Raw genomic sequence first — 25,457 nt, 5'->3', positions numbered from 1 at the left:
AATTTGTATGTAATATTATCACAGTCAAAGTGAGCTGTGTGTGTCATCAACTGTTGACTGTCAAACTCTGAACTTTCAACTTCAACTTTATTTGCACTACTGCTTAGTTGAATTAATCTTACACATGTATACAGAAAACAGAATTTTCTCACAGAAATGCTACCATTCAAATATTTATAAATAGAAAATCTAGAGAGGATGTGCACTGTGACTAAAGGAGCTGAGGTTTTTGAGTTGGCCACTGTCATGTTTGAAATAAAATCAGAAAAAGCCAAGATTTAAATTCGTTAAGATTAACGGACACTAATACCCTCAGCTAAAATTTGCGGCCATCCTGGTCCAGGTCACGTGCAAAGCTCTGAGAACCTGAAACATCTGAAATGTTTTAGGAATTACATTAATATGTTCATTGTGTTGTGACCAGCTGTGACATTGGTTACCAGGACAGTGTCGAGAAAGCTACTTGTTTGCAGTTCCCCACACCAGATTGGCTAGCTTAATAAATAATCATCTTCCTTTGGACACTAAAACTTCAAACATTTTTCTGGTGTTCCCACTGTTCTGATTTTTGATAGTATGTACAACCCAAGTAACTCAGCTACATAACTGTACATGTATTTGGTACATATAACTCAAACCAACCTGGCCAAAAAATTCATAAGTATTTCACACATGTTTAACTATTACACCTGGCCTGTTTTCTCAGTATCCACCTTAGATAACAAAGGAAAAATTTTTGACAGAGTAATTAAATCACCAAGTGAATGTTCTTACATGGTGATGGTCCAAAAGTTGCTCCAGACCAGTCTTCTGATCTCTTTGATCTATTGAAAATTTAATCAAATTAAAGCATCTTGTCATACATTTTTCTGATTAATTTATCAAGAGAAAGGAAAGAAAATCAAGATACCATTACTTGTTTCCAAAACAAATCAATTTTTTCATAACTACGTGTAGTCCCACCCCAAACAAGACATACACAACTATGAAAGACAGCCAAAGACTACAGAAAGTAAAACATTATCCTAGCCACCATATCAGCACAGAATTTAACATGAGGAGTATTACTGGTTTCTGACTTACTTTGATCGAAAAGCAGCACAAGCTGCAACATTGTTGTCATAAAAAACTCTACCAGTAGTTTTACCAATCTGTGCCAAAGAAAACAGAGTAAATGTGAGACATTTAATTGAAAAATCTTGATCCACACTTTTTAGAAATAATTTTCAAGAAGTTGACTTACTGTATACTGATTGGGTGCTGGAAACTGCTCTTTCCTGGTGTCTCTTTGTAGGGCAATTGGAAGATGAAAATTTCTGCAGGAAAACATTCATGTATTAACAAGTTTTTTTCAATATCACTGTTCCAATAATTAAGGTTTCACTCTGATCTAAACAAGAAGGTAATTGAAAAAAGAAGATCAGACACATTTGCAGGACACTGCTTAGTGTTTAGTGCTACAGGTGACTTTACAGCCTCCCTTCTTTGGCCTTATGAGGTAAAAACATATGGCCAATAGATCAAAACATCAACAAGGTACTGATGTGGCCGCACACCAAGCAAAATGCCACTCAGAGAATAAGAGAATTAATTGGCAGGTCCCAAAAAGCCAAAGTACTTGAAAAATGTAATAATTTACATATAGCACTGTTTCTTCAAAGTATCTAACAGCACTTTACAATGTGAGAAATTTTAAAATAAATATTACTGTAAAATAATAACAAAATTAGAAACACTGTTACAAATGCTTCAAGCTGCAACCTAGGGGAACAACAAACTCCATACTAGACAACACTGTGAGCTGAAACCTAGGCTAGTTAATGTTATACAACTGAACAACCTCTTGTTGCATTAATTTACAACACTGAGCTGAGCACTAAGGTAAGAGTCCATTAAATGTACAGACCTTCAATCATCAATCAATTAGGTCTATATATTGTTACATTCCATGATAAAAATAAATTCCTTGTTAGTTAAATTCATTCACATTCATAAAATATATATATATATTAAACTGATTTTAATGAACACTAACCTTGTCACTGAAGATTTGTTAAAGTTGTGTTCCTTTGATGTCAATGGGTCATAAAATCCTTAAAAAGGTCATTAAGTACAATACATCATTTTCCCATAAAAACTTTTATTTTTTAGTACAAAATTCTTCCCATTTTCTCCATTCTATCCTTCACCAATATAAGCCATAAGTTTGTAATCAATGTAACAATAAAAAATAAATTATTGATTTATAAATGAAAGATAGGTCATCCCCTTTTTTTCCTTCAAGTTGTTTACTGTCGATTGCGTTTCCTGATTTGGGGTTGGTTGGTCAGAGTAAAAAAAAATCCTTAAAAAAATTAGAAGAAGTCTCAGAATAGCACGCCTGGTACCACCCCAAGCATTGATCATTGCTGTGGAGCCTGGAAGCAACTGGGAAACAACAAGACAATTTTGAACACAAAATCAACATGGTGGAAGAATAATTTGGTTGATGTTATAGTAAAATTAAGACAACATGAGAAAAAGGATCAAGCACTGAAACTCCTGCATGATCCCTCAGTTTTCAGCAACTACTTGAAAAGGAAGTTTCTGGATATATCATTAAAACAGAGATATATTGGAATTTTTCAAACTAAGTTTAAATCGTAGTTGCCGATGAAGATGACAAACTACATAATATTTTACTTAATATTAGGATTAACAAAATGTACAATATATAATGTACAAAAAAATGTTCCCGTTTTTCTCTATGCTGTTGCTATGCTCATTTTTCAGATTAAAGGAATTAATAAGTAAAAAATGGCTTAACTACATCATTACTGTTTTCTTTTTTGAAAATGCCAAAAAATTGGGTTGGTTGAATAAAGGTAAATATGGAGAAAACAAAGGGGATGGCCTTAAACTTAAAAGAAGAAATGAAATGAAATGAACTCAAGGATACACACTGGCTGGGCAGCAGATTAAGATGTGATGTATTATCAAAAAACTGATGATAAAAATAAAATGTAATGCCACAATACTTCTTAAAAAACTACCACACAAGCATTGATACAATGTATTTTTAAGGCCAAAAAACTGAAAAATGTGTCAGAGGGCTATGTTTGTGTTAACTGAATTAATATTACTTTAGGGAATGCATGTATAACCAATTGTACTATTTTAAGAGTGCAAAGAGTACAGGTCCGTGAAACTCGGGGTTTCAATAAGCGCCGAAGGCCGATGAAATGCGTTGGCTACTTTGCTCATAGAAGTCATCTACCTTTTTCCAGGAAAAAAAGAAGAAACTAGTTGGAATAACGTTGTAAACAAAAAAATATATTTAATAAAATCTCAATGAAAACTTAATTATGATGTGCTTTCATTAAGGCCCACTGGTTTTACGTTATGCTTTAGTCATGACTGAACGCTATATTTCAGTAAATTTTTCACAGAATTTGTTTACCTGCAAAAGTAAGTAATTCATTTTTCATCATTTGTTCATTGCCTGTACACCTAGGAATGTATTGTTTAACTGATAAATTAAAAGTTGAATGAAAGCTAAAATTTCTTCAGTAAAACACTCTCTTTTGTCCTCAATTTAGTCCCAAGAATGCTGAAAGTTGACTTTCAGGGCTTTGAAATTTCAAAATTCTCTGGGAAGCATGCCCCTAGACCCCTCCGCCTAAAATAAGGGGACTGGGGTCTATTGATAGAGTCTGTTACTCTATTGAAACCCCTGTGAAACCAATATTTTTTCGGCATTACAATAGCAACTGTAAAAGAAATTAATATTTACCTGGGCCTGGACCTGTGTCTTTAATTCCTCTTGGAAAACGCTTAGCCTGCAACCAATGAAATAAAAATGCGGCCAACATAGAAAATATTATTAATGAACTCAGACTAAATTAAAATAATTTCTGATGTACTACTGCCTTTTTCATCTTAGATACAAGACTTTGTACATGGTTCAGACAGAATTTTTTGGGAAAAAAATCAAGGACTTTTCGAGGACTAAAATCATTTTTTCCCCCAATAACATGAAGAAAAGACCTTTAAACTGCACAGGTGGAAGGGGATTCACCTATTGCAATACCTTTGTTCATTAAGGCAAAGGTTCCCAGTACACTTCAAATGACGGAAAACATTTCTTTTTTAACAAAAGTCATTTTTATTCAAGGAGGTTTTAAAAATATTCATTAAGGACTTCTGTGGAAAATTCAAGGACTTTTCAAAAACATGGTACTTTTTCAAGGACTTTTCCAGGCCCATGCAAACCAGGATATGCAATACTGAGAACTTATAAATCATTTTCTTTATGTACAAATAATAATATATTTATAGAATGGTTACCTTAGAAACAAATCCACCAAAGCCTTTTTTTGAAAATGATGAACTTGTCATTTCACTTGATCTCATTTCACCATAAGTACCAGGTCCTGGGTTTGCAGACTACAAAGTGCAAAAAAAAAAAAAAAAATTTACACATATTTAAATATTAAAGCAGACGGGTGCATACTTTGTTATTGTGTTCCAGAAAATGTCTACTCAATAACCCATGTATGGAGGGTCATATGGGCACATTTCTTTGGGAGAAATTATCCAAGAAATCTTTAGATTTTTAACTCACTTTATCAGATTTGTTAGTTTGAGATAAATCACAAATTTATCTGATAACAAATTCATGAGCACTGCATGCCAGCATGTGCAAACCAGCAAGAACGTGATAGTTCTAATACTTTTCAATTATCGGGAATCAGGGGCGGATCCAGGATTTTTTTTAGGAGGGGGTGCACTCGTCTCTTGCTCTACTTCAACACCAATAAACCACATAGTTTTTTTTTTTGCAGAATACCAGTTGTATTAGAAAACCGCAGGTCATCTCGGGGGGGGGGGGTGTGCACCCCCTGCACCCTCCCCCTAGATCCACCCCTGGGAATACTGCATGCAGCTTACAATAAGGTGTACATGTATTTTTTTTCGACCTGTTTTAAAAGAAACAGAATGTACCACAAATCCTAAAAGGCTTTTTAGTGAAGTGCAATATCTGTTTCGAAGATTGAAGAATCTGCAATTTGCATTTTCTCAGACAAACCAATTAAAGAAGGTTCTTGTGGATCTTAAAGACTAAACTTTTGTAACTTAAGGAAAATATGAAGCTAAAAGGTAATTTTTCAAAGGGATTGGGGTTTGGAGCAGGTTCAAACCAAGAGAACCTCCGATAGGGCGATCAGAGTAACAGATATTTTCTGAAGCATATACAATGTAATAAATTGCATTTAGTCTACAGTATAAACACTTTTTTGATAGAATGTTTAAACACACATACCACATTCACATCACCAAACCGTTTCGCCCGAGAAAGAAAGCCTTTCCTTTCTGAGTTGTCACTCACTATTGTTTGATATTTGCTTGGTATAGAAGCTGATGCTGCTGTTTTTCCATGACCTGTGAATAAAAAAGTTATCCTAATCTTAGCTTGTTATAGCTACACATGTCAGATCTAACGTGATTGAGGTTCCGAATCTCTCAATTTAAGAATAAAAAGGTTCCTTATTACGAGAAACATTTATAGGATAAGAACTCTTGTTTTCACGTAATTTAAACAGGCAGTTTGAATTTCCAAGAACAAAATCTAATTCTATGATTTATTTTAAAGTTTTTTCTTCAAATAAGAAATCTCGAATTTACAGCTGAAGAGCCAGAGCCCCCCGATACGATGAAAAAACGTTGTTGAGTAAGCTTATATTATATATTATATTTACTATGTTTCGGTCTTTCTATAACTGGTAAAAACTGGAGTATTTATCATGAACTTATGAATCTTTATACCTTTATGAATTCTTCCTGTTGTTATAGTTCCTCCGACAGCCCTTCTTTGCGGTTCTTCGACTTGCACACTGTCCGCCATTTTGCTGTCAAGATCAGTTGCCTTGGAAACATAACTTTTCCCTTTGCGGTACCAGGCCTTCCCAATAACGTGCAGACACTCGGGCAGCGCAGGCTCAGCGCAAACGATACAAATCGCAAAAAATTCAAGAATCATCTTATTCATCGCATTATATATCGATAACATGAACCTTTTCGATATTCTCATACATTTCGAATAGTCGAGGTCGAACTAAAAAGAATTTGAAAGCCTGGGCAGTGTGCACCGCGGTAGGTGTGTACAAGATTTGACTAGATTCATCAGGCTTTGCATTGGGTCGGTGGTACGTTGGCGCTATACGCCCCCCCCCCCTCCCCCGGGGTTTAGATTGCCAATAAATGATTTTAAAAACCAGACGGAGTGCATTTGGTCCTTTCAGCTGTCCTTTGTCCTAAACAGGGTAATAAAATTAAGGGTTTTGTCCTGAACAGGGCAGTGTACCGTAAAATTTCGAAAATAAGCCCCTACATGAGTGTATAACCCCCTCCAAATATAAGCCCCCCAAAATCGTAACGCAAAAAACCCTCCGTTAAGTCGCCCTTCCGCATATAAGCCCCCCGGGGTCTTTTGCTTGAAATTTGCCCTCGAATACAAAGTACAGCAAAGCAAAAATGGTAAATTTCCTTTCCAGTACAATCTAGCCCAACCGATTTTATAACGCAAATTTCCCCCCGAATATAGGCCCCTCCAAAAATAAGCCCCTCAAAAAGGGCCTTTGAAAAATATAAGCCCCGGGGGTTATTTTCGGAATTTAACGGTATTTTAGGATTTTTTTTGTCTTAAGCAGTGTCAGAAATTCTTCAGTAACCTTAAGCCCCCCCTCCTCCCAGATCAGACTCACAACAATATTGGATTCAGGTAGTTTATTAACAATTATCCTACACATGCAGATGATGATTTATTTTACCCTAATATAGATATAATACAATACCTAAGGCCCATCAAAAGAATAAATCACAACATCATAACTGCCTATGGAGTGGGTGGGTCGGGAAAGAAAGCTGAAAAATTGCTTATGTATATGCAATGCCGCGCATTTGCTATCGGTGTAAATTCTATATGGCTAACATTTGCTTAGCGCACGGTATACATGTATATCCTAGCCGCTGTCATTGTGGCTAGCTACGCCCTTCCCGCCACAAGGAAGGTTGCGGTTGCCCTCTTCCAACGTTGACAGTCCGTTCAAAGGTCTAGATTTATATTAATGCAGATTAATATCCACTTGCTCTAAGGTGCAACAGGCGCTTCATCGTACCTAAATGCAAGAAAAATAGAATAAATAGTTTTATTATTAGATCCTGTATTGATAATATATATACGTAGGTTTTTAGTCTTTTTATCATATTTTTTATACTTTTATATTTACTGTTCTTAGTTTCATTTACACGTTTTATCAATTCCATCATTTGTAAATACGCAATTCAGCCTTCGGGCTGCTAAGTATTGGTGATTAAACTATCTAGTATCTATCTATCTATCTATCTATCTATCTATCTATCTATCTATCTATCTATCTATCTATCTATCTATCTATCTATCTATCTATCTATCTATCTATCTATATCTATCTATCTATCTATCTATCTATCTATCTAACTATCTGTCTATCTATCTATCTAACTATCTATCTATCTATCTATCTATCTATCTATCTATTTCTACCTACAAAAGAGCAAATTCACGTTATAGTCATTGCCATTGTTTTTGTTTACTTCGAGTTCAAACAAATTTCATCTAGCAAATCAAATCAATCAGACGCTTTCTTTTGTTCCAGTAGATTTGCACAGATGCTGGTCACGTGAGCGAAAACGCTCTATACCCTACCCTGTTTATAATTAGGACAGACTTGCACAAATTTATATATCCTGTATACCTGTTGAGCATAGATTCGCGCCAAATCATACACCCTGTTTAGGACAGAGAGGTCAAAGAGCATACCCTGTCCAGCGGCACATCTTAGTATAAGCCATATAAGGGAGTACCTCCCAGGGAAAGGACCATATAGGCTTTTGCCCACTACTAGCCAGAGAAACCGGGCACCCTTAATAGTGGCACTGAGTTTCGTTTGCGGACCTTTTCGATTTATCGATTTTCCTTTTTTAACCGCGGCAGTATTAGCACCGTTGGTAAAGCGCTTGATTGCAGAGTGGAAGGTCGCCGGTTCGATTCCCGGGGCCGGACCAATACTCAGGGTCTTAAAATAACTGAGAAATGAAGTTGCTCCCTTGCATTCAAGAGGCTAGACCTTTGCGTGGCTCGGATAACCACGTAAAATGGCGGTCCCGTCTCCAGATGGAGACGTAAAAATAGTGTCTCCAATTAGTCCTTTCGTGCTAAGATGCTAAATACCTTGACATTCAAATAAAGTGCATTTTTTTATCCTAGTTAGTGTGGATATTCCCTGCTACCAGGGAAGTGTAGATGGTGAAATGACTAAAAACGATTTTAAAAAAATATGTATAGTGTGGACGAAAATCATTTCTATTCTCTTTAGAGGGGCCATAAGGTTTTTCTTTTACAATTCATCGTTATTGCTTCATCTGGTACTGTTGTCACGCTCGCGTATCTCGACTCCAATCCCACTGGTCGTAACACAAATTAAAAGAACATTGTCGATTTTGTTACCCAGTAAAGGACAAGAAGATAAAAACACGTACTGCTGAAGGGAAAGATGTTTTGTAACATTACCCCCAAGAAAAACTATTCTTTTGTTAAGACGACAATGTGTCCACTTGTCGGCTCATGCCAAGTTACCAATGAAATGGTAGACAAAAAGGAAATATCACGCGGGATTGGGCAAATCGGTGACCCCAAAATCGATCCACTCAAAGTACTTCCCTTCGTGATGTTCATATTCTAAGAAAGCTGCTAATAACTTTCGACAGTTTCTGGGAAATCCGAAAGATTATTCAAAGTTTTGCTGACTTGTGATGCAAAAGGCTAAAAACACATGGCTTCCTGGCCTCCCCTTTTTGATGCGACTGAAGAAAAGACGAACTTCACAAGATTGGCTCGATTGGTTATCGATGGAGGGACACGCGTACTAAGAGACGTTCTTCATTCTTTATGCCCACCTGCAGTATTGCCAAGAGTGTTAAAGAATAACGAAACCAAACTTCAAAACCTGAAGTCAAAAGGCAGGATTTTTGTTGACCAATGGGAAAAGTTGTTTCCCCCTACAGGCTCTCTCCCAGACGCTGAGACGTTTGACATTACGCTTTTGCATTTGTTACTACGAGAAACATGCTGTTCGTTGGTGGAGCCCGTCACGGGATGGCACAACATGCCTGCAGATACAGACAGCAGTCGAGAAGCACATATCGTCCGAATCAAGTGCTTCAGAAATGAGCTGTGTCACAGTATCTCTACAGCCATTTCTAATGACGAATTTAAAACCAAATGGACTTTTATTGCTCGCTCTTTGGTTGCATTAGGTCTTGACACGAAGGAAATCGACAAACTTAAGACAGAATCCATCGACCATGACACTAAACGTCGTGTAGAGGAAGAAATGAAGAGATGGAAAGATTTAGAGCCGAGAGTACTCTCTGTAGAGGAGAAATTACAACAACTGCAATTGCAATTGCAAAGCATTGATATTAATGTTCAAGAACCTCGTACTCCTGGTCTATGTAGTTGTCTTCCAGACGAGCTTCCGGAGGCGTTTGGCCGTTCACAAGATATTCAAAAAGCCACAGAGGCCATTCATAATGAAGCTGCCGCCGCTGTTATGATAACTGGTGCACCAGGATTCGGGAAGACTACTGTAGCAAACAAAGTGGCCTATGAGCTTGATAGACTGCAGCACGTTGTGTTTTATTGTTCTCTACGATCCAAGGCGTCTTTGAACGAAGTAGCTTCTTCAATGATTCTTGTCTGCAGTACAAACCAATGTCAGCCCCCAGAGAATCCTCAGCACTGGCTACTAAACTGGAGCAAACAACAGTTGGATCTGAAGATTACTTTTGTTCTTGATAATGCGGATGATGCTCTTGAGTCTCAGGAGAGCCGTAGTCAGTTTGTAAGAATGGTCTGTGATATGAGGAACTTATCAAAACAAAATATCACTTTTGTAATTACTTCTAGGAAAACATTTAATGCTGCTGGTTACCATTTAGTAATCGAAGAAATCAGATTGAGCAATTTGTCTCAAGATGAAGCAACGAAACTGTTGCTTTCAAAATACAAGGCAGAAACAAGAAAGAAACTTTCAAAGACAAAAAGGATGGTGGAGTTATGTGGCTGTGTTCCTCTCGCGCTTTGCATTGTAGGTTCTCTACTTTCCTACGTCGAAGAAGATACACTGATTAATAGTATTGAAAAGGAACTATTAGATGTTCTTCAGGACGATGAATTCTCCCTGGAAAACACAATCAAGACCTCGTTTGATCTCTTGTCGCCACAAGAAAGGAAGGCTCTTGCTACCTTTTCCGTATTTCCGGGTTCGTTCGATTTTGATGCTGCTAAGGATGTGACTGCAACAATCAATCAATTTGCCGCGTCACAGACGATGACGATTCTTTGTTCCTTAAAAAATAGGTCCCTTTTAGAGCAACCCAGTTCTGGTAAATTCCAAGTCCATCAACTCATTCAGGCATTTGCAAGGAAGACTAATGAAACTAACTATCACCCGCAGGTATTTGCTGACGTGGAGAAAGCGGCTTGTGCACATTTCATTTCACGTCTCGATGATGCTGCTCAACTGTACTGGAGCAAAGACAAATGTAGAGAGTCCATAGAGGCCTTTAATAGTGAACGATATAACTTTGAATACTTTCTGCAAGTCTATGTCAAAACAATGGCGGAACAGCCGTACCTCGATCCTTTTCTTGAGAGCTGTACAAAGAAATTTCTTGACCAATTTCCACAAAAATGTATGTACCTGGAAATGTGCCTTCTGCCAAGTTTTTATATTACCGTTCTAAAAACGCTTTTGATGCATTTCAACAAGGGGAACCAACCATTACACACTGTGGAACTTTTATGCCTTCTTGCAAATGAGCTGAGAAAGATTGGCCGTCGTGAGGATTACATCAGCCTTATGGAACAAGCTAAATATATTTATCATTGGAATTACACTGAATTTAGAACAAATGGGTTGTCTCAAGTTTTTTTCTTTAATAGCTACGCCCGCCTTGTCTTTGAAAAACGAATCAACACGTTTAAAAAAATGGGTAACAATGTTTATCAAATAGCACTAATATTGTGCGATAAGAAGCTCCTGGGACATCCTGAAAGAGCAGTGACTAAGTTACTTATTGGTAAACACCGAAAGAGTATCCCGCTACTTCAGGAAGCAACAAACCTTTTGACACAATGCCTAGGGGAACACTACATGACTGCTCAAGGCCATAAAGCTATCGCTGACGTCTATTTTGCACATCGAGACACAGAAAAGGAGTTAAACATGTCCTTGTATCACTACATGCTGGCTCTAGAAATGATGAAGAAATGTGGCATGAGCGGTCAGAAGGAGACCACTTTGACTCTTAAAAACTATGCTAGTTGTCAAAGACGGAAAGGCAACTACGAGGAGGCAATGGCATACCTAGAGAAAGCAAAGCGGATTGCTGAGATCGAGTTGGAAGATGATCATAGGTGGAAGGTAATGATTGACACTCAACTAGCTCTCTTGCACGAGGACTTTGGGTTTATTGAGGAAGCAATAGCAGTCATGAAAAACTCGCTAGAGATGTGTTGCAGGTTATGCCTTTCAGTTGATCATTTGGGGAACAGACACGACATCTGGCAATTTTTGGATTGTTATCCAGAGGCTTATCCGGAGAAGTTAGTTGGTGACTTTTGATCAACCTCGTTCCCAGTGTCCTCTCCTAACCTGGAAACGAGGTTGAATTTTGATGTGCACTCTGGTTAACTTAGCCTGCGAATACAGCTGTCTCTCGAGACGTTTCTTGCGGCTAGTAGGAGCGAGGGGAGAAGGCTGTATTCGCAGGCTTGAAGTTAAGGGTAATGTGGGGTTTATTTTTTTTTTTTGCTTTTTTGCTCTTTTTTCCTTTCTCACTTAGTTTTTTTTACAGTTTGCGTCCGATAGTAATAAAGTCATATTCAGTCACTGGTTGACAATCGCCCTCCTAATAGGTTCATTTTAATCTACAAAGCATCAATGTTCAGTCTGAGAAACGTATTTCACTGTCCAAGCCGATAAAATATTATTCGATTCTTCTTTTTAGGAGAGAGCATTTTCCCATTTATATGTTTTATTGTTATTTTCATGGGAAATAAAACTTAATTAATTACAGCCGTCGAACCTCCACTAACGGTCACCTCTCTATATGGGACATGGGTTCCTGCTACTTTCTCTTCTGTCCTCAAGGTGGCCGTTTTGGAACTGGGTTCAGCTGAATGTGTTGCGATTATGGCTGGCACTAACATTCAGTTTTTAAACACAGGTTGTTGAACTACGGAATCAAGACATCTAATAATGGTCTTGAACAATTTTGTAAAATTGTCAAACCACGCCTTTTTGGAGACAGAAGACCTCCCATTTTGTCTTGTTCAAATACATATGAGTTGTGCACTCAAAAAAATCAAATTATTTTTTTAAAGCTGCGCTGACAATTGTGAAATCAAGTGAGAAAACTGGGGAGTTTGTCACTTGACGAAAGCTGGTGTCAATTATCAAAAACTCGGCCAGTCTACTATATATGCCTTTCTTGTTGTGTTGTCTTTTTTTTTTTTTTTTCCTTTTTTTCGTCAGACTGATAATGATCAAAGGTGAGGAATAAAGCCGTTTTGAAAAGCAGTGTTCGTCTCATCTTCTCTTTTATGATACGAAAAACAGACTAGTGCTTATCTCTGGTTTTCTTACAAGGGCTTAGTCTTTTCCCTTATTCCCAACATATCCTGTTCACAGGGTAGAGAAACAGCTTGGTTAATGATTCAAGCCAATGCTCGGCGATTCAGCACTAAACCGGTAAACAAATTTATGGTAATATGTGCTCAAACTGGCTTACGGTTTCCACAGAAACCAAAACAAATTTCTCAGTATATGTAGATTTTATTCCATTTCTTTCTGTTTAATTTTTTCTCCCACCTGTTTTTAGCTCTCCTTAAACTTAATTCGATAACGGAAAAGAAAGCAAAGCATGGAAAAGTTGGGTTCGGTGTGTTTGATTTCCCAACACGGTTTTTAAAATGCGGGAAACGTGTGGGTGTTATTGGTTTGTTACTTGACGCTGTTATTGAAACCGGCCCCCTTAAATCACTTCAGCTTAAACTGTTTCAACTTAAACTCTCGTATTCTTCCTCTTTCATCCGACGTTTAACAAAGTAGACCGACTCGACTCCTAGTGGGAGTTTTAGGTTCGATCACGATTATAACTTGATATAATTCAGCATTAAATCAGCGCCACGTGTACATTGGTACCAAGATCTTTATTGTTCAAAATTCAACCAATAGAAGGCCTTACGGTCTGGATATGAATCTCAAGAGCCAATAAGAACAGAGTGTAGTTTGTTTTGACGCGCGAAATTCTGCGGGGAAGGTGATCGCAACTCAACAGCTGATCTATTCAAACAAAAGTGATTAACATGTTTCTTAGCGTATTCAAAGCGCTGCCACATTGGCGGTGTTACTCGAACGACGGTTAAGATTTTACATTTTACGATGATCTCACATTTTATACTCCATCTGATTCCCATTGAAGGAGAGAGTCGCGTTCTTCAAAGGCCATTGGGAACACTTTTATTTCACCGTGTGTTGTGTTTTGTATTCGGCGTGACGCGAATTCATAATATACACTGAATTCGTAGTTAGTCTTTTGCAGGTGGATTTACTGGCAGGAGAACTTTCACAAAATTGAAGTTTGCTGGGATTTGACTCGAGAAAAAGTCAACTCTCTGAAGTCTAGCCTTAAATTAATATTTTGATGTTTTTAGGAATCAATTTTAATCGTGGAAAGACTACTTACTAACTACGGAAACCGAAACAGAGTTTAAATACAAATGCTTTTAATCTGATCTCAGAGAAAGAGATACAACAGCAGCAATTCACCCTGAAGTAAAGACGAACATATGTTCTATTAAAACAAGACGCAGTAGAAGAACTCTGAGTAGTGATGGATCAATCAAAGAAACCTCGCAAAACGCGTTCACGTTCTTCTTCTTCTTCGCGCGCGAAAAGCTCAAACGCGGAGTCGCGCTTTGGTATACGCTATCTGCATCATCACATGTTTACTGGAGACACGCCTCCCGAAGCCGAAAAACTTTGCCCTCACGAGTGTAAATGTGGTACATCTATGTCTTCGCTTTATAGTGGAAAAACACTCGTTTTACTAACGCTCTCCATTCTCATTCTTCTGATTGGCGTCACATTTATGCTTGTTGGGTACTTGATTCCTCGAAGATCCGTCGTTTACCTAGAGAAAAGCGATGGCTCTCGCACAGTTGTTGATCCTACCGCCATTAACTTTAACACCATGTTGGATGATTTTACATTGGTAGGAACAGCTCTTGTACCACTTGGAGCTTTAATGTTTTGTGTCATACTTATAATTCCAGTTTGCCGATCCTCACCAAGCCACAAAAAAGGACAATATGTGAAAGCTCCGACTGATGAATATTCAACGGCGAGCTTAGTGACGAAAACAAAAACACCGCAGAAAAATGCGTCGATCGCCTCAGAGGACACTCGATCATTGAGTAGCGCTTCATCTTCGACGATCCAAAAAATCCCAGTTCTCGCACTTGTACACAATGTACAACCTGAGCCAAAAGCGGAAAGCGTAGCTGGCTCTTTGGGAAAAACAGGAGAATTCAGGAAGAAAACTGGAAAATGGAAAAATTCATTTGATGAAGAGGAAGAGGAATAATTTACAATTATTATTGAAAGCAAACTAAAGCAAAGCGTATAGGTTTTTCAAATTATCAGAAGCATTCAGTTTTTTTCCATATAATTTGCTAGGCTACCAGTTCATATTTTATTTTAATTTATTTTATTTTACGAATTCGCCTCTTAACAGTGTTCAGCGGAATCGAACGGTCGCCAATTTTATCGCAAATTATGGTTGGATATTTTTTATACAAAATATTTAATGCAAAAAACGAAAATTAGATATCTAAACATCCGCAAGAGAAATGAACTGACGGTTAAAAATAGGAAACGGAGGCTAAGAAGTGTCATTCTATTTGTTCTTGAAAATGAAACCGTCCTTTATAGCGGAAACTCAAATATTAGGGCAATTAAATTATTCATAAAGCTTGTCTCGTCTGATTTTTTTGACGAATTATATATGGAAACCGTTTGGATTAAACAGCTGCTCTTCTGTAGAAATTGCCGAAGAAATCAAACGTCGATATTGAACGTTGAATACTGAAGGAAGGCCCAAATAAACTATTAAAAGGCGACGAGAATTCTGCTTGAGTTGTCTGGCCTATCGGTCGAATAAAAATCTTCAGCAGTTGACCTGGGCGTAAGACGAATTTAAAACTGTCAAATTTTTATAACATTTGCCTTGATTACAATGTAAGCAAGTGACCTTTCCATAATGAAAGACTTTTTAGCGTGACTATAGACCCCTTAGGAACCTTTTTTTAGAAAAACTGCGGAATCATCAAAGACCACACCACAGCGAATGTCTCATTCATGGATTGATAACCGTGAAAAAAAAAAGTTTTAATACAAGTACATTTTCATGTAAACCACTGAGTAATCAAAACTCTAAGCAGACAGGGCCTTGGAGGCGAAAGATTGTAATTTTCAACTGTTCTCAAGAGCCATATTCACAGCGATTATGACTCCTATCTCTTCCATGGAGCTCAAACAATCATAAATGCTCTGATTCTCAGTAACATCGCGTGTGGCACGCGCGTGAGTCTGCGCGGATCTTTTCATTTTCGGTTCCCCCAGCTATAATTCATTCCAAAGTTGCACTATTCGTTCGGGATGCCATTACATATTTTTAACGCTGAGCATAATAACATGTACATCATAGTGATCCTATGAGGGTCAAAAAGCGAAATCAACCGTCAAGTTTATTTCATCCGTTCTTAAATTCATTCGGTACAATTACATCAGCTGGCTAAAAAAGAAGTCTTCAGCGCCTTAATTTGCAGTTTTCAAAAAGAGAAACGAAGGCTACGTCAACTTGAACTTTTTCTCGTGACTGAGTTTCTAGACTTTAAGCGTTCGTTGATGATTTGGGATGCTTGCGTTAAGAGTAAAAAAGAAACAGATATTATGTAACCCTAGCTACTAACTGGTGTCCAACACTTGTATTTTTACAATGTTGCCACACAGGACCGTGACTGTGACTCATTCTCCCCTTGGTTGCTCCCCCTTCGAACGTTACAACGATTATTACAAAGTGCGAAAGAACATTAGGGCCATTTCTCAGAGGAAAAATAAGACGCGTCTTACATAAGACGCGAACTTTCCGTATCAACGGCACATTTCGTCTAAAATAAGACGCGGCTTAGCTAAGACGCGTCTTATTAGATAAGACATGCTCGTATAAATGGTACAGTTCGCGTCTTATTTAAGACGCGTCTTATGTAAGACGCGTCTTATTTTTCCTCGTATAAATGGCCCTGATGTTTCCTTTCACAATCGCTTCCCGACGTTCGCCACGGGCGTCCCATCTTAGGTGAGTGTCAAATCCACTTAGGGGACGGGGGACGGTTTCGGAGAAAGCGAGAGAAATAGCCTCCCTTCCCCTACCGCTACAAACCCCGACGCCCGCACCCTCGGTACATATATACTAAGATGGCCGCCCCACTGGTAAGCGCTCGGTCCTCACGCTTGTACGAAAAAGTCTCTAAGGATTTACTGAAAGCGATGTTTAGAAAATCGGAGAAGGGTTGGAGAGCATCACCGTACAGCTGAGTCCAGCAGCGACCCTCAATAAAAACTATTTAACCTTACATACGTGTAATCAACAACGACGTGAATGCCCGAGTTTCAGACTCGACGCTTATCGGCCACCGTCAGGGAATCATACGATATTGCTTCTCGAATGAATCCCTCATTTTAATTACCCCAATTTAGTAATCCACTACCAAGTTACCTTTTCCAGATCTTCCCCGCTCGACGAAACGCTTTCTCTGACTTTTCTGACCGCTTCCCTTCTAGTTGATCGCTTTAAACCCGCTTATTTGTGCGTATTAAAGGCTCGGGCTAAGATTGAAACGACAAGAACATGATCTTTCCTCTTTGAAAAACCAAACTTGGATGGGTTAACTAGAGAGCCAGTATTATCTGCAATATCGACCAAGTCATGGCCCTGCTACTTCCAAAACATCATCTCTACATAAATAGCTTAAAATTTTGACTTGCCATGCATTCTAATTGTCGGTAAAACCATTTGGTTACTGATTTGGTAAATACCGCGTACGAGATTACGTTTTTTTGGCAAGCGAGGGTCTAAAGACTGAAGATGCTTTTCCCGACGAACGCGCCATTTTCATGCTTGCTTTGAAAGGTCGCGCGAGATCGCATTGTGATACAAATTAGCATCTGTCTTTCGTCTCGTCTTCGATGGGTAACGCAAAGTACACAAGTCACGACAGATTTACGGCTATTTCACCTTGCACCTTGCACCTATCACGTAGTCAGTGATCGTTGGGGCGCCACGGACATAGCAACACTCTCCCTCTATTTGTTTTCAGCTTCTCTTACGGCGTTGCAAAACTTCAATCCTGTTCACTCAGGGATGTTCTTCTCCCAACGCTTCTTTTGTCTCCCCCTTCATCTCCCTCCTTGCACTGTTTCTTGTAGAATCGTCTTGGCAAGCCCGGGCAAGACCTGATGATCTTGATACATGCCCAAACCAATTTAACTTGCGTTTCTTTACTGTAGTTAACATATCATCATAGGGCCCTATGGCTTGCCTGATTCTGTCTCTGACTGCATCGTTATGTATGAGATGCCAAGCAATTTCCTAAAGCATCTCATCTCATTGGCATTTCTTCAGGATGTCCGCTGTCAACGTCCAGGTTTCGCAGGCGTACAATAGTACTGAGATAACTAGGGAGCGCATTAGTCTGAATCCTAATTAGGCTTAAAAGTCATTTGATCTAAAGTCAGAAGACAAAATTAGAATGTTTCCGAGAAACATTGCTTCGTATTTCGTGGAATCGGCCACCTAAAGCTACTTAAAGTCCGTTTAAAAAACACCTCAAGCCAAATTAACAAAACAAAATGAAGAATACAGAATCAATATAGACATCTAGGCATCTATTTCTACTTATATCTTGAACTCTTGCAAAAGAAAGGACCAAAGTAAACCAGTCTAATAACGAAAAATACTTAATATACGAGACCAAAGATAAAACGTAGGACAAGTTATACATACCTATACGTCATCATTTAAAAATAGAAAGAGGATCGTTTTCAAATCTTTTTTGATGAAGAGCTAGATTAGTACCCGCCATTGTGATTGGCTGGCCTCTGGACATCGACTAGTGAATTGGCCCTCCCCTAGCTTGGAAACAAAAATTTCCTAGAAATGGTACTAGAAAAAAATTTCCGAGAAGGGAACAGCGATAGTTTAACGCTTAATCAGCGTTGTGCGCCGACCCATTTTTTGTCGAGTCTGAACCGGCAGCACATAAATGAAGAGCACAAAACCCTAGGAAATCGGCACCGCGGTAAAACTTCTAGCTGTTTAGCTGCGTTCGCGACAGGATAAAAGCATTTTGCAGCTGCGAAGAATCGCCTCGCAGACTCAAGAATCAAACGGGCCCTTCCAGTTGTCAAAGGTTTCTCGTTAAAATGTAACCGTTTCAAAAGAACGTTGTTAGGAATTTTCTCCGCTTGGCCAGCTTAATATCGCCCTGAAAATCGACTACAACAATGGCGACAGGTTCGTCTTCGGTTTTCGACACTTCAAAAGAAAAGACAAATGGCACAAGATTAGGAAGATTACTCATTGATGGAGGAACTGACGTTCTAAGAAAGTTTCTCGATTCTGTTTATCCTAAGCCACAATCACTCGCTGATGAGTTACAGAATAACTATGCAAGGTTTCGAACTCTCTGGTCAAGACGAGTAATATTCGATCAGCAGTGGGAAAAATTATTTCCGTCCTCAGGTGATCCTCCGGATTCTAAGACATTTGATCTCACGCTTTTACATTTGTTGATCCGAGAAGTCTGTTATCTACCTGCGCCTTCAACTGGCTGGCACAAAATGCCTTCTGAAGACGATGAAAGCTTAGAGGCAAATATCACCAGAATTAAATGCTTCAGAAATGACTTGTGTCACAGTGTGTCAACTGTCATTCCTAACGACGAGTTCGAAGACAAGTGGAATAAGATAGTTTCTTCATTGGAGATAATTGAAATTGGCGTATACCGAAAGAATATTGAGAGGCTAAAAAATGACAGTATTGACCATGAAACTCGTCAACTCGTGGAGGAAGAAATAAAGCAGTGGCGAAATGTGCAAGGGCATGATACGCCGCTTGAGGTCATGTCTCGACTCCAGAGCTGCCTTCCAGATGTTGTGCCAGGGGAGCTCATGTTTGGTCGTTCACAAGAGTTGACGCTAGTCAGAGACAACATCGAAAGCGAAACAGTTGCTATGGTGTTGATAACTGGGGGACCAGGATTTGGTAAAACTACTCTAGCTAAAGAAGTCGCTCACGATTTAGCCGCGAATTTCGAAAGAAGATGTGTGTTGTTTTGCCGCTTACTGTCAAGAAAAACGTTTAACGAAGTAGCCAGTGAAATGGTTCTGATGGCTCACTCATGTGTAAACTGCAAGACCCTAACACAGCTGCCAGAAAATCCGGAACAGTGGCTCAAGGAATGGAGCAAGCAGATTCAAATGCGAGTCACGTTTGTTCTGGACAATGTCGATGGTGTACTCGAATCTGGAGAAAGAAAGAAGTTCTTGGAAATCTTGACTGTGATAAGAGAATTATCGCACAAAAAAGTAACTTTTGTGGTCACTTCTAGAAACCAATTTGAAGATTCAGACCTGTCAATGCAAATAGTTAGACTGAGCCCTTTATCACCCAACCAGGCAAAGAACGTCCTTTTCTCTCGTGTGAACGATGAAGGTGTTCGAAGGAAGCTTTCTAGGACTGACGAAATAGTTGAGCTGTGTGGTTATGTTCCTTTGCCGCTGTGCATTGTTGGTTCACTTCTGTCAGACTATACCGAGGAGAAACTGATAGAAAACCTTAAGAAGAAGCCTATGGCAGTTCTCGATGATGATAACAAATCTGTCCGAATGGCAATCAAAACGTCCTTCGACCTTTTAAGTAAAGATGATCAAGACTGTTTGGTTCTGATGTCTGTTTTCCCCGGTTCATTTGAATGTGATGCTGCCGAAGCCGTGATATTGAAAGTATGTCAGGAGTCTGGAGCTTTGCCTGTTTCCGTCTTGCGCTCCTTGAAAAACAGATCTCTTGTCGAGACTCCTAGTTCCAGCAGATATCAGCTGCATCCACTAATCCGTGCCTTTGCGAGTAAAATCAATCGACCTGGTGATTCCAAACTTTTAGCGACAGGGAGAAAACTGGCTTGTGTCTTCTTTATGTCTTGTCTCAATGAAAATGCAAAAATGTTCTGGAGCAAGGACAACTGCAAAACATCTATTGAGTCTTTCAATGAGGACAGACAAAACTTTGAGTATTTCCTTGATTTCTTCTGCAACGAAATGATGAACCACGATCCAGAGATCGAAAATACCGGCTCCCAAAGTTTCCTTGAAGATTTTTCCCAGAAGTGCATGTATCTAGAAAAATGTGTCCGGCCGACTTTGTATATTCAAATCTTGAATAAGCTGCTAGAGTCGTTTGACAGAGAGCCCCAGTCCGTTCTCGTTGTTGAACTTTTGTGTCTTCTTGGGCATGAAATGAGAAAAGTGGGAGAAAAGAGTAAATATAATGATCACATGAAAGATGCCCAGGAACTTTACAATAAGAATGCTTCTGAATTTGAGAAAAAGCCGCTGTCACAAGTAATCTATCTTCACAGTCAGGCACGATTCCTTTCTGAGTTATTCAAAAATCCCGAAGCCAAAAAGTCATATGATGCTGCTTTGGATATCTGTAAGAAACATATACCTGACCACCCTGAAGCGGCTGCAACCTTACTGTTTGCTGGAAGGCAAGCAAAACGCGGTAAGGAAAATGAAGAAGCAAAAAATAAGCTGTTCAAAGCCTTAGACCTCTTCAGAGCGAAACTTGGAGATCATTTTATGACAGCTCAGTGCCTTAAGGACATTGCAGACTTTCTTTTCTTTCAGACTACTCCTGACTTGGATAAAACTCTTGAGTTCTACAAAATGGCAATGGAAATGATGGAGAGACTGGGGATGAGTGAGAAAAAAGAAAGCATCCTGTTGTTGAAAAATTATGGAATTTGCCAAATGAGGAAAGATAATTTTGAAGAAGCAAGAATACTACTCCAAAGAGCTGAAAATGTTGCTGAGAAGGAATTGGAGGAAGAATCTATGTGGAAAGTCATGGTGAAGACGCAACAGGCCATTTTACTCGACAAAATGGAAAGTATTGAGGAAATGGAAGCAGCAATGAAGAAAGGATTAAAGATGTATTACAGTATTACAGGAGAACGTTCTTTTAAGCGACTGAAAAACAGATATGACATTTGTGACGTTTTAAATCGTTATCCGGAGCGATTTCCACAGGAGGAGTACCCACGTTAATCAAGCGAGAATAAGTCAATAAAGTAAGAGAATTAAAGGCGACACGCACACAAAAATGAAAAGGAAACTTTTCCTTTAGCTTAAAGCAGTTACAATTTGACACAGCAAAGAACATAATCACTGTGCAATCAAACATCCTAATCTGCTAGTTCATAAATTTCTTATGGTATTAGAGTAGCAAGCAGAACTTTTCAGTTTCTGGTTCAATAGTCATATTGACTCAAATGAAATATGCCTAAAAAGGATCAAAATATTATTGATCTCAAATAGTTGTATAATGCTGTCAATAGACATTGTCCAATGGATAAATGTTTTCCCGGGAAAGGGGGTCACCCACCACGCCAAGCGAGCGTTTATATGAGAAGAAAATTGACCCCTTTGCCCATACCAAGAAGTGGCGTTGGGCGGGGCAACTGAGTGATTATAGTAGAAATGTTGGCCCGGGTAGGAGGGCGGTCCTGCCATCACAAAGGGCGGTGACTCGGCTGGGCGGGTCACCCTCCTCCTAGCCAAGCCAACCCTTTGTTTCTCATGAAAACGGTTTGACACGTTTTGTAAGGAAATGTAGAAAAAAGGTGGCTCACGGGCCAGTTTGGATCGGATAAGTCAGTGATTCGTCTACCCGGGACTTCCAGATATAAGAAATAATAACCGTCAATTTGTCGTAAATTAAAGGGCCCTTAAGTCCTAAGCTCATTTTTATCTGATTATCCTTAAGCTACCCTATCCATTTATAGCCCGGCTTCAATTTTGGAAATATTTACGTTCAAATAGAGCCCAGCTATGCTGAGTTAATTAAAATCTGAAAGCGTTACTGTAGCCACGAGACTTATTTCCTGACCCTCATTCATTTCATTTCGCATACAAAATTAAGTAATTATTTTAAACCAGCATCATGAAATTAGATTTTTTGGAAAAAAATTGTTGGTACCATACATGTGGATTACTCATCGCCAACCTTCAAACAATCTTTTAAAGGCTTCCGGTCGAAAAAAACACCCTGTTGTAGAGGCTGCTAAATGGTGAAATTATATACCCTGTTTAAGACTCAGGACCCTGGAAACCATACCTTCTTCAGCGGCACATAAATGTTTTGGCCAAAAAAAGGGAGTGCCCCTAGGAGTCGAGAATAGATGCCATCGTTTCCCTGAATGCACTATTGTCTTGGACGTATCCGGTTTATTGTTGTGAACAATAATTTAGTGCACTCGTTTTCCTTTTTTTCATTTACATATGACTGCTCGTTTTTGAGAATTAGACATATTTCTTTTTTCAAATGCTTCAGTTTACACCTTTTTTAAAAAAGGCTCACTTCCTAAATTTCATAAGGCTACATGAAATTTAATGCGAATTCCACCGTTACCTGGAGACTTTTTATGGGTGAAAGGTGTACAAGGCGTGTTTGCGTTCTGGGAGTAAAATAATTCCCTCACACTTTTCTTTCTAATCTTTGGTTCATCTCACGGGTATTCGGAAATTACTTTTTCAGACGTTTTTCATTAAATGATCATAGACAGCTTTTTGAGATGATAATATAGCAGACGCCACACCTGTTTTTATAGAACCATCCACCGTAAATTCTCTATTAAGTCCCCCAGGGGGCTTATTTATTTTAAGCACTTTTGACGGGGGAGGGGGGGGGGCTTAATTAATTTACCGAAATGGAGCACCATACTGCTCTTTCAAACAACAAGAAGATGGTATCAATTCTTCATATAAAGAACTAGGACACAAAGTGGAAATGCTCAAGCACACGATGTTAGTCTTGCAACCAAAGATCAAAACAAATCCGAACTCCCAGAATCTTATTAGAGAAGGGGGAGGGGGGGGGGGGGGGTGCTTAATAAGTGGATTTAGAGTATTCGTGATTTCAAATGTGTTTCTTTGCGCACAAGGGAGCAAAACTCTTTCAGTAAACTATAGTTTTCAAGGGAGGGATGAGACAGGAGTTAATTTTTAATTCAGAAAATAATTTAATGACCCGACTCCTAACAGTGAGGCAGAGATTAATTGTTAGCCTGGAAGCAAACTAGCGGTACTACTGGTACTTCACCCTTACACTGTAAATGCTGAAATTGTATTTGGTATAAACTGACCCGGTTTTATTTATTTGTGTAAGTATAAAAATGACCATGGTTCCCTTTAAAAGTACCTAGCGTGAAAACAATTTTAAATTAAGGGACATTTAAAGCGACCCTTTGCATATGGTATCTCCGGTGAGCGGTCCCCTAGAAAAAGTTATTTTGTTTGTGCCACTAAATCAATGGGTTCGCTCTTTTCTCTTTCTGGTTGGATTTTGCGCAGGGCAATATCTGCTGGTACAATATCCTTATGAAATCCCAAATCTATTGACGGCTTTCCAGACTTAGTCATAGGTACATCTTCGGCCTTGACATACACCTCGCTTCCAAAGTACCTGACCGGTTCATCGTGGCGATGATCGGTTTTTCTTCGGAACAAAGGCAGAAGTAACGCCACTGCTATCAGTAAACCTCCTATAGAGAGAACTGACAGACCAGATATCACAAATATATCAATGAAAAGATTAATCTGGTGCAGTTCATTTTTCTCCACAGTAGTTAATTTTCCATGTCTTGATGTGGGTTTTTGCGGCACTAAAAACCCCATAAGAACTGCTATAACACCGATTACTAACAACACGCAACCAAATGCCACTCCCCAGTTACAGCCTTCCAAAGAAGCCGCAGTACCCTTCGAGTCTTCGGGAGAACATTCAGCACAGCAAGGCCCCTTCTGCGGTATAGGTTCATACATTTGACGGTGATATCCTCTTATGAGTCCTAATCGTGGCCCGTGGCTTCTCTCTGGGTGATAGTATGGCGCTCCTGCACCAGAATTTGCATACTGGCTCTCCGGATTAGTTTGATACATAGTGGTGTCAACATGGCTGTTTGTAGTACCGTGATTTGAGTTAAAAGGTTCATTGTTTGTCCCGGTAGATTCTTCGTATGAAGCAGGTTGATTTCCTCTTTGCTGATCAAGGGCCATTTTGCCAACTTTCTCCGGAATGTATTCTTCTTCGTCCCATTTGTTATTACACGAATTTCATCGTCACTTTGGCTGATCCAGACCATTTAATGAAATAAAAACCGCTGAGATAAACTGATTTCCAGAGACTGGCTCCGTTTGTCGCTTTGGCTTCCGTGCATTACACATTCAGCAAATCTTGCGACTATTTTCTCGCCTATAACTCGAGCAGCGCCAGATGAAAAAATATTGAAGCGAATAAATTAGCCAGATCACGATCTTTAATCGCCTCCGTTCTTGCTAAGACAACGAATGATCAATCGATTCCAGAAAGTGAATCCCTTTAGGACGCAAATGTTTGACTTGCAGAAGGAATTGTCAAGATGATATATGAAGACTTGAAGGACAAGCGTTTTTAAATTTGTGAAAATACACTGATTCTCGTTTTTCCTGATTAAAATTGATAATAACTTAAGGCAAAGCATATCTCCATAGCGCCTTCAAGACCTTACTGGTATGTACCAGCCTACGGGTAAGTAAATAATTCATGATATTTAGCGCTCATACCTCCATATGATTGGTTTAGTAGTTCACAACAGACAATAAATGACAAAATCTTTTGTTCGATTGATGGTTGCTCCGATTCAAAGAAAATAAACTATAAACATGTAATTTATAGATAAATTGGTTTGAGTTTTAAGAGTGTAGACATTCCTGTTTGTTTAGCCTGATTTAGGCCTTCCTCTCTATCCATTCTCTCCCTCCTCCCCCCGGAAACACTAATATTCGGGCTACATTAGTTTTGAGCACTGCCCAGTGACTTCTTCACTGAGGTTTTTCATGCAGGTGAATACCAACGTTTCTTTTGTCAAATACATCACGTTCTGCTTTGCCTGAATCATAAAACAACCTGAGAACTCGAATGGGAATTGA

At 39.0% G+C, this 25,457-nt stretch overlaps 5 protein-coding genes across 5 annotated transcripts in view; 3 read left to right on the top strand and 2 right to left on the bottom strand.

Moving 5' to 3' along the window:
• LOC140951997 (O(6)-methylguanine-induced apoptosis 2-like) overlaps positions 1-5,923 on the bottom strand; it is a 10,334-nt gene extending 4,411 nt beyond the window's left edge. Inside the window, exons 1-8 of the mRNA XM_073401389.1 lie at positions 5,806-5,923; positions 5,303-5,421; positions 4,327-4,425; positions 3,773-3,818; positions 2,036-2,093; positions 1,244-1,316; positions 1,084-1,151; positions 775-824 (exon numbers count right to left, since the gene is read on the bottom strand). Of these exons, the coding sequence (XP_073257490.1) occupies positions 775-824; positions 1,084-1,151; positions 1,244-1,316; positions 2,036-2,093; positions 3,773-3,818; positions 4,327-4,425; positions 5,303-5,421; positions 5,806-5,884 (592 nt within the window). The 5' untranslated portion in view covers positions 5,885-5,923. The remainder of the gene's footprint in view (positions 1-774; positions 825-1,083; positions 1,152-1,243; positions 1,317-2,035; positions 2,094-3,772; positions 3,819-4,326; positions 4,426-5,302; positions 5,422-5,805) is intronic.
• Positions 5,924-8,805: 2,882 nt separating this feature from the next.
• Positions 8,806-13,085, top strand: LOC140951993 (uncharacterized). The gene has a single exon (XM_073401384.1). The coding sequence runs from the start codon at positions 8,853-8,855 to the stop codon at positions 11,706-11,708; it is 2,856 nt and encodes a 951-aa protein (XP_073257485.1). The 5' UTR covers positions 8,806-8,852; the 3' UTR covers positions 11,709-13,085.
• A 281-nt stretch (positions 13,086-13,366) lies between these two features.
• LOC140952005 (uncharacterized) lies at positions 13,367-15,124 on the top strand. The gene has a single exon (XM_073401400.1). The coding sequence runs from the start codon at positions 13,981-13,983 to the stop codon at positions 14,731-14,733; it is 753 nt and encodes a 250-aa protein (XP_073257501.1). The 5' UTR covers positions 13,367-13,980; the 3' UTR covers positions 14,734-15,124.
• A 3,501-nt stretch (positions 15,125-18,625) lies between these two features.
• Positions 18,626-22,391, top strand: LOC140951994 (uncharacterized). The gene has a single exon (XM_073401385.1). It carries the CDS (start codon positions 18,714-18,716, stop codon positions 21,534-21,536), a length of 2,823 nt encoding a protein of 940 aa, XP_073257486.1. The 5' UTR covers positions 18,626-18,713; the 3' UTR covers positions 21,537-22,391.
• Positions 22,392-23,457: 1,066 nt separating this feature from the next.
• Positions 23,458-25,016, bottom strand: LOC140952004 (uncharacterized). Its single transcript, XM_073401399.1, has one exon. It carries the CDS (start codon positions 24,543-24,545, stop codon positions 23,775-23,777), a length of 771 nt encoding a protein of 256 aa, XP_073257500.1. The 5' UTR covers positions 24,546-25,016; the 3' UTR covers positions 23,458-23,774.
• Positions 25,017-25,457: the final 441 nt, after the last annotated feature.

The sequence above is a fragment of the Porites lutea genome, chromosome 11 (genome assembly GCF_958299795.1).
Source record: "Porites lutea chromosome 11, jaPorLute2.1, whole genome shotgun sequence".
In the NCBI taxonomy this organism is placed as follows: Eukaryota; Metazoa; Cnidaria; class Anthozoa; order Scleractinia; family Poritidae; genus Porites; species Porites lutea.
This window is presented reverse-complemented; position numbering and strand designations above follow the sequence as displayed.